This window comes from Hippopotamus amphibius, chromosome 2, assembly GCF_030028045.1.
Source record: "Hippopotamus amphibius kiboko isolate mHipAmp2 chromosome 2, mHipAmp2.hap2, whole genome shotgun sequence".
Classification (NCBI taxonomy): Eukaryota; Metazoa; Chordata; class Mammalia; order Artiodactyla; family Hippopotamidae; genus Hippopotamus; species Hippopotamus amphibius.
In genome coordinates, this window is record NC_080187.1 from 109331699 (window position 1) to 109348593 (window position 16895).

At 40.4% G+C, this 16895-nt stretch overlaps 1 protein-coding gene across 2 annotated transcripts in view; it reads left to right on the forward strand.

The window, feature by feature from the left end:
* Positions 1-16895, forward strand: part of SPOCK3 (SPARC (osteonectin), cwcv and kazal like domains proteoglycan 3) — a 426984-nt gene that overhangs the window by 176381 nt on the left and 233708 nt on the right. The window contains exons 4-5 of one of the 2 annotated variants that reach the window (XM_057722257.1): positions 9623-9628; positions 16213-16321. In XM_057722257.1, coding sequence (XP_057578240.1) covers positions 9623-9628; positions 16213-16321 — 115 coding nt within the window. The remainder of the gene's footprint in view (positions 1-9622; positions 9629-16212; positions 16322-16895) is intronic. The other variant, XM_057722256.1, reaches the window with a different exon arrangement.

The following is a 16895-nucleotide window of genomic DNA, read 5'->3' on the forward strand; positions in this document are numbered from 1 at the left end:
GTGATTTAGGACCTTACATCCCTATTGGAGAATAAAATATATTAGTCACGTGAAGGAGCATTTGTTTTTGCTGAAGATAATAAATGACAAAGGAGATGTATTTTCTTTGTTCTCAGAGAACAAATGTGAGTATCCCTTTACTGAGATAGCTCAGCCATATAATAAAACAGTTCATAATAGTTAAACTGTAATAAATGTAGGGTTTACCCTAATCATGTTGTCTTTTCTCATACCTGTAATAGAGTTAATACCCTGTGACAGCTAGGACTCAATCAATATGAAAATATTATTAGACCAGATTTTGTATTAATTGGATGCTATTCATCTGAGTATAAAAAATATGAATTTGTCTTAATGTTTAGGTGACGATTAAACTCAAATTGACTTCTGGGGAAGTTTACTTTTTAAATTTAATTTGTGAATTGTGCCTCAAACATGTGATATTTTAAGTAAAATATGAAGAAAGAAAACTAGGAAAGCTGTCATCTTAGGACCAGCTGAACTCAGGACCAGCAGAGCAGACCGCCTGGGCTGGGGGTTCAGGTCTGACCTGGGTGCAGAGCTCAGCAGCTCAACTTACTGGGGGTTGTTAAAAGTGCCCTTGCAGAGAACTCTATTTACGACCTAGGAGTAATGTTTGAAAACAGCAACTTCCTGCCGGCAGCTCCTGCTCATGTAAAGCTGTGGGCTAGAGCAGGCGGGAGACTTGTGTGCAGGGTTGGGACAAACCTCTCCGGGCTGTAAGCTCAGTAACTAGATCAGAGATGTTACTATTAGGATCTTTGGATGGAACTTGCACCTATTTTGATCCTGGTTCTTGTTTGGGAGCCTTGAAGGCCCACATGGAGGCAGCCCCTCGAAGCGTGGAGGGATGCAGGGAAGGAGACAAAGAGGAGAAAGAGGCTGTTCTGGACAAGATGAGTCTTCTGATCAAAGTTCTAAAAGACACGAGGGAAGAATACAGCAGAAAAACATTAATACAGGTAATTAGCAGGATTGGAAAAATTAACTAATTATGCCTCGAAGGACCTACTTCAAAAGAATCAAATTAAATACTGGGAATTGAGTAGAATGAGAAAAAATATAGGTAAACTTGGAGGGATTACCAGAGATTGGTCAAACATGTTGGTAAATTCAATTAATTATGACCCTGAAAAGGCCAGAGATTAATTCTGTATGCCTAAAATTTTGGAACAAAAATGTAAGAAAACAGTAATCAGTTTAAACATGGGTATGTACTGGGAAATCCCTGGTTGTCCAGTGGTTAGCACTCTGCACACTCACTGCTGGGGGCCCAGGTTCCATCCCAGGTCGGGGAACTAAAATCCCACAAGCCACGAGGTGTGGCCAAAAAAAATAATTATATATATGTGTGCGTGTGTATTAACGAGTGCTGAGATCCTCGTGTGGTTTGGGAGAACAGATGATGAAACCTCCACTGTTGGTTGTAAAATCCCAGCTTGAAGCCAGCTGGTGAAGCAAAGCTGTGCTCCTTGAAGGCTGTGTCTGATCCAGGGCCTCCCTGGTGGGGACCATATGTTGTCCCCATATTGTTTTTGTCATTTTTTCATAGTCATAGACCCTCAAGTGTTCGGGGCACATTGCTGCTCCAACTGAAGGTTCCGTCTCTGAGTCTCCTTGAAAGTTAGATCAGGCATACGACTCAGCTCTGGCCAAACAGAAAACTATTGGGAATGTCCTCTGTGACTTTTGGAAACTACACGTAAGGCATCCAGTGGACCTTCTGGTTTCCAGAAACAGCCCTGGCCATAGATAAGGCTTTTCCTAAGTTCATGAGATTGAGTCCAGGCAGAAGCATTTTGGGTTCCAGGGAACCTAATGGTCCCTGAAGAATTGGTCCTGTACCGAGGCCTCAGCACTGACATCTGCTCCAGGCAGTTCTGCAAATGGCAGTGACCGTGGCTAGGGCAGCGCTGCGAGAGAAGAGCATTAAGTAGTCAACATGGATTGAATGGAAAGCTGCTTAGTCAACAGAAATTTCCTGCACATTTAGTCTTCTTACATGCGAGCATGGCCATTTTTGGGGGTAAAATCCTTGAACAGGAAGTGAGCAGGATGGAGGGACAGTCCTGGGGGCTGGAGAAGGGTAGGATGAAAGCTCTGGTAGGATAAGAGCTGCCTCTCGGGGCATCGACCCACACAGGTGTCTGCCTGCCCGGCGCTGTTCCCACCGGACCTTCTGCACGCCTGTCCCCCGACCTCTGCCCTGTTCCCTGTCTTGTACTTTGTGTGCTGAAGACCAGCCAGCACGTTCGCCAAGCCTGTGGTCCATCTCTCCTCCTAACTCACCTCTCCTCCACATACAGCAGACAGTGTGACACACAGCCCAACCCTGTGCCCAACCCTCCATTGCTCTAGTCCAGGTCCACCCCTGTGTAGGACCACATGCAATGCAACAGAGTGCATTCACTGCTGATCTGATCCGAGAGCCGGGGCAGACGTCCATCTTATCTTGATCACCACGAGAGCTGTAGCTGTGCTTTGAGGGGATTTGGTGCAGCACTAAGACCAGGTACCTCGGGCATCCAAGCCACCCACACCCTCGGGGTGTGATCTCCAGGGCCTCATGTGCTATTCAGTCTTCATTTAAGGACAGCAGGTTGCTGCATATTAGGGAACCACCCAGTTTGATGGGCCAGTGGGGGTCCCTGGTTACTGGTTTCCCCACTCAGGCCTGGAGCATTAGCTAGAGCATATTTTCCCAGCAGAAATTAATTGACAGTGAAAGGGGGTTTGCCTCACGAAAGAATTCTAGGTTTGCACATGGTTCTCCTGCTTGGGCTTGTGTTACGAGCCTCTAGTAGCGGGGCTGCCGCATCTACCCTGGACGCGGGACAGACCTTCCTCTGGACCCCAAGCAAACTACCAGGACTCCTGTAAACATCACAGTGTGACAGTGAACCCAGTGCCTGCAGTGCTCACCACCTGTTCCCTGGCACGTGAGTGAGTAACTGGAGCTAATAAACTCCAGGTGTTACTTCTGAGTGTATACGGTAAACCCCAGCATGTGACAGGTGGGGCCCAAAAAACACTGAAACATATAAAGTGTCCATTTTGCATCATGTGAGCTCAGAAACTTCCAGGCATGTCTGTGTGTCCCGTTGTCCAAGGGCCCATCATGCTGTCCAAAATTATCTTCCTTTGCGCTGCCGTGTGGGGTCCCTGTTGGTGGCCTTGGGCCTGTCTCTGTAGGGTTGTGGAACATTCTGGCCACGTGGCTGCTGTAACTGCCAGGACTGTGACCCTCAGTCCAGGAATCTCCCAGTTAGTTGGTGCCAGTTTTGTCCTCCTGACTTGGGGAGACGGAGCGGGGAGCCCAGGGTGGGTGTCGGACTCGCCTCCTGCTGACATTTCTCTGCCTTGTCTTCCTTGCCTAAGTTACCATCCCTGGATGGGAACTCCAGGACCCACCTTGACAACATGCCTGGCAGAAATGGGACCAGTTGCCTCTCACTGTTTATTTACATCTGCATTCAGAGAGCTGATGCTTGGACATCACCGGATTTTACTATAATCGTTTTCCCCAACATTTTTCTCCCACCAGGACCAGCTGGCAAGAAACAGCAGCAATGAAATTTGGGTGCTTTCTTTATAAGTAAATTATTTAAGACAACGTAAATAAAAATGCAGTGAAAGAGTAGATGTTGATTTTTCTGTTTTTGGAATAGTAAATACTTGCCCTAAAAAAAAAAATCATTTGATTTATTATTTCAAACATTTGAGTTTTTAAAGTCTGAACCTTTTGTTTAAAGGTTATTTTTTTTCAAGCTCCAACATTCTTACAATCTATACTTCATGAATTGCATAGAATAATAATATTTTATTAATCCATTTTCAATACATGACACAGTTCACCTACTGTTTCTGCAGTTACATGCTCTAGAAACTCACCTGGTTTAGTGAATCTAACAGATTGTGAGAGATTTTCAATTAGGGTTTGGCACTGGCAGCATCCCCTTTTTATTCTGTCCTTAAGAAACGGATGCATCCCAACTCACCACCCCTCTTTTCTCCACACTACCAGGACTAATTGTGCTTGATTGTCATTTTGCTTGATTAGTGGGTTTTTATTTTATTTTATTTTATTTTTATTTTTTATAGATTTATTTATAGGCTGTGTTGGGTCTTCATTATTGCATGGGCTTTCTCTAGTTGTGGCGAGCAGGGGGCTACTCTTTGTTGCGATGTACAGGCTTCTCATTGTGGTGGCTTCCCTTGTTGTGGAGCACGGACTCTAGGTACACGGGCTTCAGTAGTTGTGGCATGTGGGCTCTACAGCGCAGGCTCAGTAGTTGTGGCACACGGGCTCCACGGCATGTGGGACCTTTCTGGACCAGGGATCAAACCTCTGTCCCCTGCATTGGCAGGCAGATTCTTAACCACTGCGCCACCAGAGAAGTCCCTTTAGTGGGTTTTAGAGGTGAGCATTTTTTTCTTTTTATTTCTTTTATTTTAGTTATTATTTTATTTTATGAGGGTGAGTTAAAAATTATCCACATCTTTGCTGATTCCATGTGTTTACACGGAGCCACATCTTGTAGTTCTCGGCTTTTGTGCTGGGACTGGATTCTACTCTAGGTTTTAGGCCTGATTGGATGCCATTGCCTTGTCCATTTACAAACCCAAGAAAGTGACAGCAAATACTTTTTGAATGTTTTGGCTATTTGGATAAATGCGTCAGTCAACAAAAATTTCCCGTGTCTTTAGATTTCTAAATTAGGTGTTTGGGGATGTTAACTTGCTGCATGTAGTGGTGTTACTGAACCAAACTCAGGTCCACTTGCCCACAGGCTGTAAAGCCAAGCTACTGACCCTGAGTTGTGGGGAAGGAAAGTGCAGTATTTACTGCAGGCGCCAAGCAAGGAGTCCAGGCAGCTAGTGCTCAAAATACCCTGAACTCCCTGATGACTTTCAGGAAAAGGCTTTTAAAGATGGGGTAAGGGAGTGGGGTTGTGGGCGTGTGATCAACTCGTGGACATTCTTCTGACTGGTTGGTGGTGAGGTCACCGGGAGTCGGCATCATCAACCTTCTGGTTCCAACAGGTCTGGGGTCTCCGTGCTTATGGGCAGCGTGTGGTTAACTTCTTCCACTTGGTGGGGGCTTCAGTATCTGCAAAACAGCTTAAAGAATGTGGCTCAGAATATTATCTATAGCCCTTGACCTTGTTTACTCGTTAAACTATCATTGTCTTGCTTGACTGTTTTCCTTTCTTCCTGTACGTTCTCACTTCTCTAACTAAATTTATTCTTTGTAACTCAGAGAAGGCCTAGGAGGCTAAAGTTTTTCTACACACAAGAGGCAGGCGGAGGACATGGCGGTGGGGGGGTGGGTGGGTGGTGTTCTGTACATGGGAAGGCCCCAGAGGGTCCTGCTTGGTTCCAAAGGCAAACCATTAATCTGGTAGATCGGTGCCAGAGGTGCGGTCCTCTGGAAGATAGCAGCTAGACAGTTTCATTTGAACCAGGTGAAGTACAGATTAAGCTGTCTAACAAAATTAGCTGACCGAAAAGGGCTGTATTAGAAAGTTCACTGTCCTCTGATTTAGTTGTGCTGGTTGTTTGGAATTTAATCTAATCACACTGAGTTGGTGGCAGTCAGTGGAAGCTTCATTTAACAACCTTCAGATCAGTCTTTTGCAGAGGACTGTCTTTTGTAAGTGATGATATTAATTGGAAATGACAAACTGAACGCTGAGGAAGACCCTGGAGGCTCATTCACCTGCCAGGGTGATTATCCTTGGGCTTCATCAAGATGGTCTGTTGCAGTTGCATTCGCAGCTGTTTGAGCACATTGACCTGAAAGAAGGGATATTTGACAAACATTTTAAAAGCTTTAATTAATAAAATATGTTCTGAAGATGATTACGTCTATTAAAAAGTATTTTATGAATTCTACTAATTTGTTACTTCAGCCAGTATTATCACCAGTTCTGTAAAACTGTCTTCTTTTTAAAGCTCTGGGCACACATAAAACCTCTTTCCATATTTAGGAAGTTTAGATCCCAGGGGTTACATGGAAGTCTTCTGTGGATGTTGCCAAGAGCATCTAAGTGCAGATTTGAGACAGTGAGATCGACTTCTGCATTCCTGTTCCTGTCATTACTTGTTTTTCACTGATTTTTACCTGTTCTCAGTGTGCAGTGACTTACCTCATAAAAGAACACGCCACATTGGTGAGGAAGGCTTAATTTTCAGTACCTAAATTTCAGGTGAAATTTGTCATCTTTGATTTTTGGTTGTGTTCTCTGCTAGGCTGAGGTAGTTGATGGAGAAAGCCTTAAATATTATCACGGAGAATGGAGATTTTCTTAAAAGCCTCAGAGAAAGGAGGAAATTGACTTTTTATTGATGCATAATTTATATACAATAAAATGAAATAAATTAAATTGTACAGTTTCATCCATTTTTGTGGATGCAGCTAATTGAATTAACACAACCTCAGTTGAAATAAAGAAAAAACCTTCCTCACACTGTCTGCTCTGCCCGCACCCTCTGTCCTGTCCTGATCCAAGCCATCCCTGCTATGAACTGTTCTGACTTCTTTCACTTTTAGTTTAGCTTATTCTGGAATTTGATGTAAATGAAACTACACTGTGTATATATCTCATGTCTACTATTTTTGTTCCAGTATAATGTTTTTGAGATTTAGCCAACATTTTTGCATGTTTCAGGGGCTTTTGCGGGGGTCTGTTTTATTGTTGAATAGTATTCTGTCTGCATGACAACGATTTGTTTATTCACTCCTCTGTTGATGGGTATCTGGGTTCGTTCTTGTAACTGTGGATGCCAGGAACATTTTTGTAAAGGTCTTTTTGTGAACATGCAAAAGATTACCTTGTCTGAATTCATAGATGTGGCGTGGTTCAATTATATAACCAACTGCTGAACTATGTCCTGGAGAGGTCATGCACAACATCAATTTATATCCCATCATCTCTCATCCACCTCCCTCTCCCCGTCCTGCATCCATGGAGCTGGATTCCAGGAGCACATGGCCCTTGTCGCCAACATGAGATTCAGCTTTGTCAGTAGAGGAGCTGCAAGGGCGTTGCAGAGTTAGGGGCGAGGGGGTGGGGTTCTCTGGTTTCTCCAGAGTTGCTTCTCTGGTATCTTCTTATTTCTCTGCAGGGGTGCTTGAAGGAGACAGGTGGTGGGGGCTCCACCCCAGCTGCATTCCAGGGCAGGCTTGCACACCCAGGCTTGGGGGCACCGTGCACCCCAGGTCTTGCTCTGGCAGGTGGATGCCCAATGCTCAGAGTCCTGCCAGTGTCAGCCCAGCTGCACATGGGTGGGGGCTTCCAGCTGCCCTCCCAGCTTTGGTCCCTCCCTCCAGCCTGGGTGCACCTATACCAGCTGTCGGGGCATTGGGACAGGGTTGCCTGCTCTCCAGCGACTGTGGACCAGCCCTGTCCTGTCGGCCAGATGCTCCGGCATCCAGTGGGTGGCAGCCTTCTCCAGGGAGGTATGCATCCCAAGTCCAGGGGGAGGCGCAGGTTCCTGGTTCGGTTCCTTCCCTAATGCTCTGTCTCAGCATCAGAGCATCCTCTAGGGCTCCCTTACCTGCTACCGTTCTTGCTCTGCTGTAATCAGTAAGTCCTTATTTTAAACTTTCCCTGTTAGAGTTGCTGTGTCTTTCTTCTCCTCATTGGATCTGGGCTGGTGATGGTGATTGCACCATTTATCCTCCCACCAGCCCTGTCTTAGGGTCCATTGACCTACGTTCTTGCCAGCACTTCTTATGATCAGCCTTTTTAAGTTTAACATTTGTTGTGGTGGTGAAGGGGTAACTTACCACGCTTTTAATTTTGTATCAGATTAAATAGATGCTGTCAGGGGACTGTGTCCTGATTCACACCTAAGATTGAACGTTCCTAATGCAGTTCTGTGTTTACACGTACACATCCATGCATGTGTGTGCTCAAGTGTGTGCACAAGGCAGGGGCAGCAGGGTTTGACTCTGCTTTTGGAGGAAGCCTGTAGGTGGTTAGAAGCCCTGATTGTGTTTTTTAAGAATTAGCTTTATTGTCCTTTTAGAAAGGGTGCATGTGGAAATAATCATTTTTCATTTTTTAAATAGGCAAAAATGGAAGCGTAGGGTTAACGCAGGAAAACAGTGAGGTTGGAGTCAGTGGCCTGATCAAGGGCAGAGTGTGGCTCAGGGTAGGTGCTTGTAGCTGCCTGGCAGGTTGCAGAGGTTTGTAGGACCTTAGTTAACTACTGATAAAAATACAAACAATAATAGGCAAATATAGTGATTTCTGTACATCAGGAAATATTCTAGGCACTTAACACGCATTTATGCCAAGCCACATAAACATCTTTTCAACGCAGTGTTCCTTTTCTAAATTCTTTCTTATATTTTAATATAGCTACACAGGTCAGTTAAAGCACAATGCTGTAGAATATGTTATTTTATCTTTTAGAATTGGCCCAATTTCTTCCATTTATAGATGAGGACATTAGGTATAGAGCAGTTAGGAAACATCATCAGGAACTGTAGGTAAACAGGATTTCACAAGACAAGCCGTTATTGTTGTATTTTTAGGGACATTTCCTTATGATGCTGTTTCAGGCAGCCCTTTAGTAAATATTAACTGAAGCATGGGTATGTTGAGCTACAATATTGGAAAGAAAATCCCAAATATAGATCTTTATGATGGTGATTCAGCATTATCTTTATATATGAAATAATAGATTAGAAAATGGAAACCACTAAAAATAATGTTTTTACACGTAACCAATTTTTCTGGAATGCATCTATTTTATAAAAGAAACACTATCAGCATTTATCACTTTGAGTCAATATGATGTATTGACAAAGAAAAAGAATGATAAAGAACTGAAGAGAATGGTACTTAAAATCTTCACTGGTCTTTGACTAGAGTTGAACAACTCCAGGAGGAGATTCTATTCGGCCTTGTGGTAGCACCAGGAGCTTCCATTAACTTTGACTGATCATACAGTAGTCAGTTTTATTTAATACACCTTTATAAGATAGGCTATTATTGAAACAAACACTCTTCTATTTGATATGTATTTATTACAAAATAAATTAGTCAAGCCATTGCACCTGAACCTGCGAATTGTGTAGACCTCCTCCTGTAGTGTTTATAGTGGGGACACCAAGTTAGAGTGGGTGGATTTTTATGTAACTGAAGTGATACTAAGGTTTCAAACTAAGGATGTCACTGCAAAGACTTGCAGCTACATTTAATCGCATTTAGCACCACAAAATTGGCTGTCAGAAGTATTATTAACTCTCAGGCGTTAGCCTGTTTTCCACGCTGCTCACTTGCACAGGCTTGCATTATAACATCTGGCAAGGTTTAAGAAATTCCCTAGAAAACCCCTTCTTCCTTTAGTTTCACAGTATAGAATCAGAGTGAACGAACTGTTGTTACAGCAGCAGCAAAAGCACATTTGATGCTTCATTGTTGAACTATGAGGAAGGCTTTTACTCTCATTTGTGAGTTGCAGGCCACTTCATTTTTTGTCAGAGCATCCAATTAAGCTTAAAGAGACAGCTTCCCAAGTGAATGCTGTTGTTTATCTTGATTTTACTATTTAGTGATGTTGACATTTTTCAAAAATGAAAACCCAGCTCTTGGTGGCTCCGTTCACCTGCTCTTAAATCATGATGAATATCCAACTTAGTCTTTGTTGTCTCTGTTTTTTTCCAATTGCTAAAGAGTTCTCTTATCACCTAAATATGCTTTATTTTACCAACTGAAATTCAGAAGAAGGGTGTATTTGCTTAGATGTTTGCTAGAATAGTTGGAGATAAACATTCCAAAACACAAAATTTTGATGAGAACAAAAAATTTTAATATCCAGGAGGTATAGATGATTGCCTACACGGATGGAGAGCAGAGTTACTAATCAGTGGCATCTGATGGCAAAAAGACATGAAATAATATCTTCGTTGTGGTGAAGAAAAAATAATCATCAAATAAAAGTTCCAGATACAGCTAAATTATCCTTTAAGAAGGATTGAAAAATAAAAATACTTTCAGAAAAATAAATATCCAAGGCGTAGCACAAATTGTACTTGTTGAAAGAACCACAGAAGGATGTGCTTCAACAAATAGAAGGAAATCATACAAGAAAACCCGAAGGGAAGAGTGAATTGCAAGAAGCAAGCATGAGCATACATTGGTAGAGCTGATAATTTTAGATTAGCTATGTCAGTAATATTAATAATAATAGAAATAATGACTAATTTACAGGGGTGAGGTGGTAACGTGTGGTGTAACTAATAGAAAATGGTGAAGAAACTGAACATCAAAGATTTGGTGCTAATGTGTTTGAAGGTCCTAGTTCTTCTCAGAAAGAGGATGAACTACTTACTATATGGTTACTCTTACCAGTTACTCCAGCTGTGCATGTAAACATCTAAAGGAAACCACTGAAAGAGATATCAGAATTTCCAAACCAGCAGGAAGGACAAAGGTACTAAATAAATAAAATACAACCAATACCCTATGAGGCAGGAAATGGGAAAGAAAAGCAAGGGGGGAAAATTGCAAAATAGAAAGCACAGAATAAAGTGATAGAAAAGAGTCCAATTATATAAAATATTACAATAGATAAAACAGAAAAAGAGATAAATTATCTTAGGTTGGGCTTATAAATCCTCCTAAGTGTTTTGAAAGCTGCCCTTCAAATATAAAAGTTAAGAATTGAAAAATAAAGGTATTGGAGGAAAAGTTCACCAGGAAAATACTAATCAAAAAAAAGAAAAGCAGTTACAGCGATATTAATGTGGGACAAAATCTACACATAGTGGAAGTGAGGAGCTGGAAGTTTCTTCAGTGGATACAGGTTGCTGCCTCAAAACACCTGTTCAAACCAGGCATTGCTTGAGCCCCTAAAACCATCTCTGTTCTGTGGGCACCCTTGGTACCGTGCCCATCTACATACTCAGTTCCATATCCTTTTCTCCTGGATATTTGGTGAGTTTCCCTGTCGATCACATATTCTTCAGAGAATCTCCAGATTCTTGTGTATGACAAACCTCATTACACCAGTCCCGAACTCAAAACCCCTCAACCACATAGCATTATTGACACGGTGAAACTCCATTGGATCAGAAGCTTGCATCTTAGCCTCCAGTGTTTTTTCACACTACTTGCCTGCAACACCCACATTTACATTTTAGTGATCATGAACTACCTGTCACTCCCTGAATAGGGAATCCTCTCACCATCATGTGATCCCTTCATCTGTGTGTGTATTTCCACAAAGTAAATACACACACACACAGATGTAATTTCCACCCAGCAGTGTATTCTAATTACCTATTCATACTTCTCTCTTCCAATAAAAGCGTTGAGTCTGTGGGGAGCATGTAGGGTATGTGGCGTCATGTGTGCTGAAATCCAATAATCCACTCTAGGGGCAAAAAGAAAAGAACAAAATTTTGCCATTTTCAGTAACATGGATGGACTCGGAGAGTATTATGGTAAGTGAAATAAGTCAGACAAAGACATTTGTAGAATCTAAAAGATACCACAAACTAGTGAATGTAACAAAAAAAGAAACAGACTCATGGATACAGAGGACAAGCTAGTGGGCAGAGGAAAAAGAGGTACAAACTATTAGGTATAAAAAAAAGTAATAAGTATATATTGTACAACACAGGGAATATAGCCAGTATTTTATGATAATTATAAATGGAGATTAACCTTTAAAAACTATGAATCACTATGTTATACACCTGTAATTAGGTAATGTAAATCAACTATACTTCAGTAATAAAAGGAGAAAAAGAATGATATCAATTAGTTCATATCAATCAGAAAGATTATTGAATTATTAGATTATTATTATTTGATTATTAGATGAAGAAAACAACACAGACAAGTGAATTGAATGCACTACTTGAAATCTTCCTAGCGGTAGTTTTCCTGGGTGCTTGAGAGAAAGTTAAAACCACAAATGCAGGATAGAACAGAGTTCAGCAATTAGAAAAAGATGGAAAGAACATAGCACGACAGGAGAAGGAGATGGTTTTATCCAGCCTCTAAGATACAGGATTGGTTCTAATCCATGGGCTTCAGCCAAGAGGAAGATGGTTGTGTTATTGTTGTGATTTCAAGAATGAAATCTCAGGCATCTGTATTTACAGCCTGTGATGTTTTATAGTTGTAAGCTGCTAACAATATGAGTTCTACGCAAAAATACAGATGGTTAAAATCACATTCACAGAAAGTGTCTTTTTCTTGTTGCAAATCCTCTGTATTGGATTCTTCAAGTTCACTTTCTATTATATTTTCAGTCTCCTGACAAATGCTGCTACTCCTTTATTCAATCATTTATGTAGACTTTTATGCCAAACTTGCTTTACATTCTTTCATGTGCTATATTTATTCTGATAGTTTTGCTCTACACCAATTTTTAGGTTCTGATTTATCTTATTAAATACATATAACATAAAAGTGTCAAGTGTCATGGAATTGAAAATTACCTAATGTGGGCTGTATAAGGTAAGGAAAACTGAAAGACATAACTAAATATAACTATTAATAGTCTGCATTCAAAGTGCAGTTAGGTTAGATTAACCATGATAGTTTTATATGTACTATAGTGTTTTATTTCAAAATGGAAACACTCCTTTTTCAGAATGATGTCCTAGATTGAATATACCAACAGTGAGTATATGACATGTATGCATAGAAAGTGCAATGACATTGTTTAATTGTTAGATAGACATGCTTAATTTTAATTAATATTTAAAATTATATCGATAATTAAAAATCAATGTGGACTAAGGACTAGAAATAGCTAACAAATTTGTAACGTCTACTAAGTTATTGTGTTTTTCTTTTATGTTATCCAACAAGAAATCATATAGTTCTAAGGTATAATAGTTTTTAAATTAGTGACAATTTAAACTGTCACAGTATAATGAAAATGGTCCAGAAATTTGCATTTTCATACTGAACAAAGTATGTTCAGTATTTTATAGAGAATAAAATAATAGAACTTATCTTAATTTTTGATACTACTTAGAAATTAAGAGAAAATATAATTGAGCTAATCATTGCTTGTCACAAAGTATTTTCCTTAAAGTGGAGGAAATGGAAGATTTGTGTTGCAACTACATGCGTTTAATGTGTTGACCATTTTATCATGATATAGTATGTTTGTTAGTGAATATTTTATCAACTGTCTGTGTTTGCAATCTTTATTTTAAATTTCATGTCTATTTGAAATCACAAATGAATTTTACATATATATACAGGAAGAAAATATGTATCTATATGTGTATATATATATTTACACACATATATCTGTTGATGTCTATATTTTATTGAATTCATTGATTGTCAAAATGAATTCTCTTCTTTGGGTTATTGACTAAATATGCCTAAGATATAACATATTCATAAAACTAAGTTCGATTTGTACACCACGTGTGAGCTCTGGTTTGCCCTAGGTTTGTCTATAAGAGATTGGCTCAAATCCACATCTCATGTCCAGGGAAAAGCCCAGGGCCTCCCAGATACTTCTGAATATTCCCAGTGTGCATCCTTTTGGTCACCCTGGCTTCATTTTCCTACATGTACTGGAATTTTATTTTCAGTTTGCTCTCTTTCATGGATTCTTTGTCTCAACTTCGACTTGTACTCAAACTGGACACTCAGCCTTTTCCTTATCTGTACCAATTCTCTCTCTGTGCCCCTGCCCCCCCACCATAAAAATCACAACAAAATATCACTAACCATCACCCATAGAGATCACCAATAGCAGTATTATTTAAACTGGACAAAAGTTGGAAACAACACAGTGCCTGTCAGCTCGTGAATGGGTGGGTAAATGTGGCACAGCCCTGCAATGGAATATTATTATTCAGCAGCATAGACGAATGAAGTAAGGATGCAGCTCTAAAATGGTTGGACCTTGAAAACATTGTTCAAAAGGAAGGAAACCACTCAGAAAAGACCACGTATTGTATGATCCCATTGGTGTGAAATGCCCATAATAGGCAATGTGTAGAGACAGAAATTAGATTAGTAAATACCCACTGTTGCTGGTTGTCATTGGTTGGGAGGAGGAGCGTGATTACTAAAGGATATGGGTTTTTTTTTTGAGATGCTAAGACTGTTCTCAAATTGATTATGGCAATAGTTTTACAAATATGAATGTACTGAACACCACCAAATTAATTTTTATTAAAATATGATTGACTTGCAATTTTGGTTTCTGGTGTACAACGTAGTGATTTCATATTTCTGTACATTATAAAATGACCACCTCAGTACGTCCAGTTAGCATCTGTCACCATACAAAGTTATTGCATTATCGTTGACTCTGTTCCCTATAATGTACCTTGCATCCTGTGCCTTATTTACTTTATAACTAGAGGTTTGTACCTCGTTTCATGTTTTCTACTCATCCCCCCTAAACCCTCTTCCCTCTGGCAATCACTAGCTTGTTCCTTGTATCTGTGAGCCTGTTTCTGTCTTCTTATGTTTGCTCATTTGTTTTGTTTTTTAGATTCCACATATAAGTGTAGTCATATACTCTCTCCTTCTAACTTCATTCTGTATGACAATCTCTAGGTCCATCCATGTGTCTGCAAATGGTATTATATCATTCTTTTTCAATGGCTGAGTAATATTCCATTGTATATATATACCGCATGTTCTTTATCCATCCCTCTATCGATGGACATTTAGGTTGCTTTCATGCCTTGGCTATTGTAAATAGTGTTGCAGTAAACATATGGGTGCATATCTGTTCAAATGATTGGTTTCTTTTGTTTGTTTTCTTTGGATAAATACCCAGGAGTGGAATTGCTGGATCATATGGTAGTTCTATTTTTAATTTTTTAGGAGCCTCCATACTGTTCTCCGTAATGGCTTCACCAATTTACGTTCCCACCAACAGTGTAGGAGGGTTCCCTTTTCTCCACATCTTCACCAGCACTTGTTTTTTATTGTCTTTTCCATAGCAACCATTCTGACAGGTGCGAGGTGGTATCTCACTGTGGTTTTGATTTGCGTTCCCTGATGGTTGTTGGTGTTGAGCATCTTTTCATGTGCCTTTTGGAAGCTGTATGTCTTTGGAAAATGTCTGTTCAGGTCTTCTGCCCAATTTTTAATTGGGTTGTTTGTGTTTTGATGCTGAGTTGAATGAGGACTCCTGGGCTGGGGAGCCCCATGGGGGGCTCAAATCCCTTCCTCCTTGGGGAGAACCTCTGCAATTTTGGTTATCCTCCCATTTGCAGGTCGACAACCCAGGGGTGTAGGTCTTGATTATACTATGACACTGCTTGTGTACCCATCTGCTTGTGGCTCCTTCTTTATGTCTTTAGTTGTGGAAAATAGTTTTCTGTTCGACTTCAGGTCCTTCTCATGGAAGTTGCTCTGTAAGTAGTTGTCATTTTGGTTTGCCCATGGGAGGGGGTGAGTTCAGGGTGTTCCTACTCCACTGTCTTGGCCACCAAATCTTAAACTTTAAAAGAATGAATTGTGTAGTATGTGAGTTACATTGCAAAAAAAACGGTTATTTAAAAAAAAAAAGCAGCAACGAATTACACAGTTTTGTGTTGGCAGCCACCAGGATAGAGGTTTTTTTCTGGAGATGTGGTTCAAATGTCAGGCATAGGCAATTTAAAAATGAAAATACATCTCATTTCCTATATGATACACTCAGGCAACCCCCGCATATAGCTGTAGACTTTTTTTGAAGATCCCAAGACTCTAATGCCCACTGATATCTTTTTTGGTTTCATCCTTTTTCCCAAACACCTGCATCCATCCAGGAAGAGAAGAAGTATACATTATAATTCTTCACTGATGTAAATATTGCAGCAACACACCCCAATTCCATTTCTCCACCTTGAATGCTTAGGAAGCAATAGAAACTACAGAAAGTTTTAGTCAAAAAGTTTCTGTTTTCATCACACATTGTCTGATCACAGGGGTTTGTGCATTTCTACTGCTGAATAGGATGGATGAGACAAAACTACAAATCTCTATTAACTCTGAGTTACGTGAGTGGAAGCAAAAATACCTCTTAATAGGGGAAGAAGGTGAACACAATTTACAGCTGAACGCTCTGTAAATTCCCTGATCAAATTGTGTTTAATGAAATTAGAACCTCCATTGTTTGAAAACTTATTTTAATATTTTCTCTGCAATCTCTTTCTTCTTCTTTTTTTTTTTTTTTTTTTTTTGGCTTTAGATCCAACTAAAGACCCGTGCTTAAGGATGAAATGTAGTCGCCATGAAGTGTGCATTGTTCAAGGTTCTCAGACCGCGGTCTGCGTTGGGCAGCGGAGGCTCACGCACAGGTAAACCTCGGTGAACTCAGTCCCGCTCACTGCACGGCTCTTTACCAGGCGCGACTGCAGAGTATAAATATTTGGCAGCGTCTGCTAAGCTTTTATCTGAAATTTTATTGAAAGAGTTGCAGAATCTATGGTTAACGCAATTACGATTCATTTCGGTTAAACATTGTGTTAGTCAGAATTACTGTAGATTACAGAATTTAGGCATATGCTCTTACATAAAGAGGATTCTGTGAAGCTTGGGTTAAAGGGCTATACCTGCATACTTACACTTCTTTCATGTTTAAGGAAAGTACAGTTTGGGTATCTTCTAAGTATTTCTGCATATGCCAACTTAAACATCCTATGTACCTTAGGGGAGAATTAGGAACAAAGTTAATAGGAAAGAAAGTGAATGATTGATGTCTATTAAAAAAGATGAAAAGTCACAAATGGAAGTCTGGGTCTTCAAGGGAGCATTGGTACTGCTGAAGCCCTATGGTCTATTCCCTGAAGTCTGACACAAAATCCTGAGAAGAGTGTTTCAGTATCTTATGTAAGGATCATCACTGCTTCTGTAAGGTAGGCTGCGTGTTGA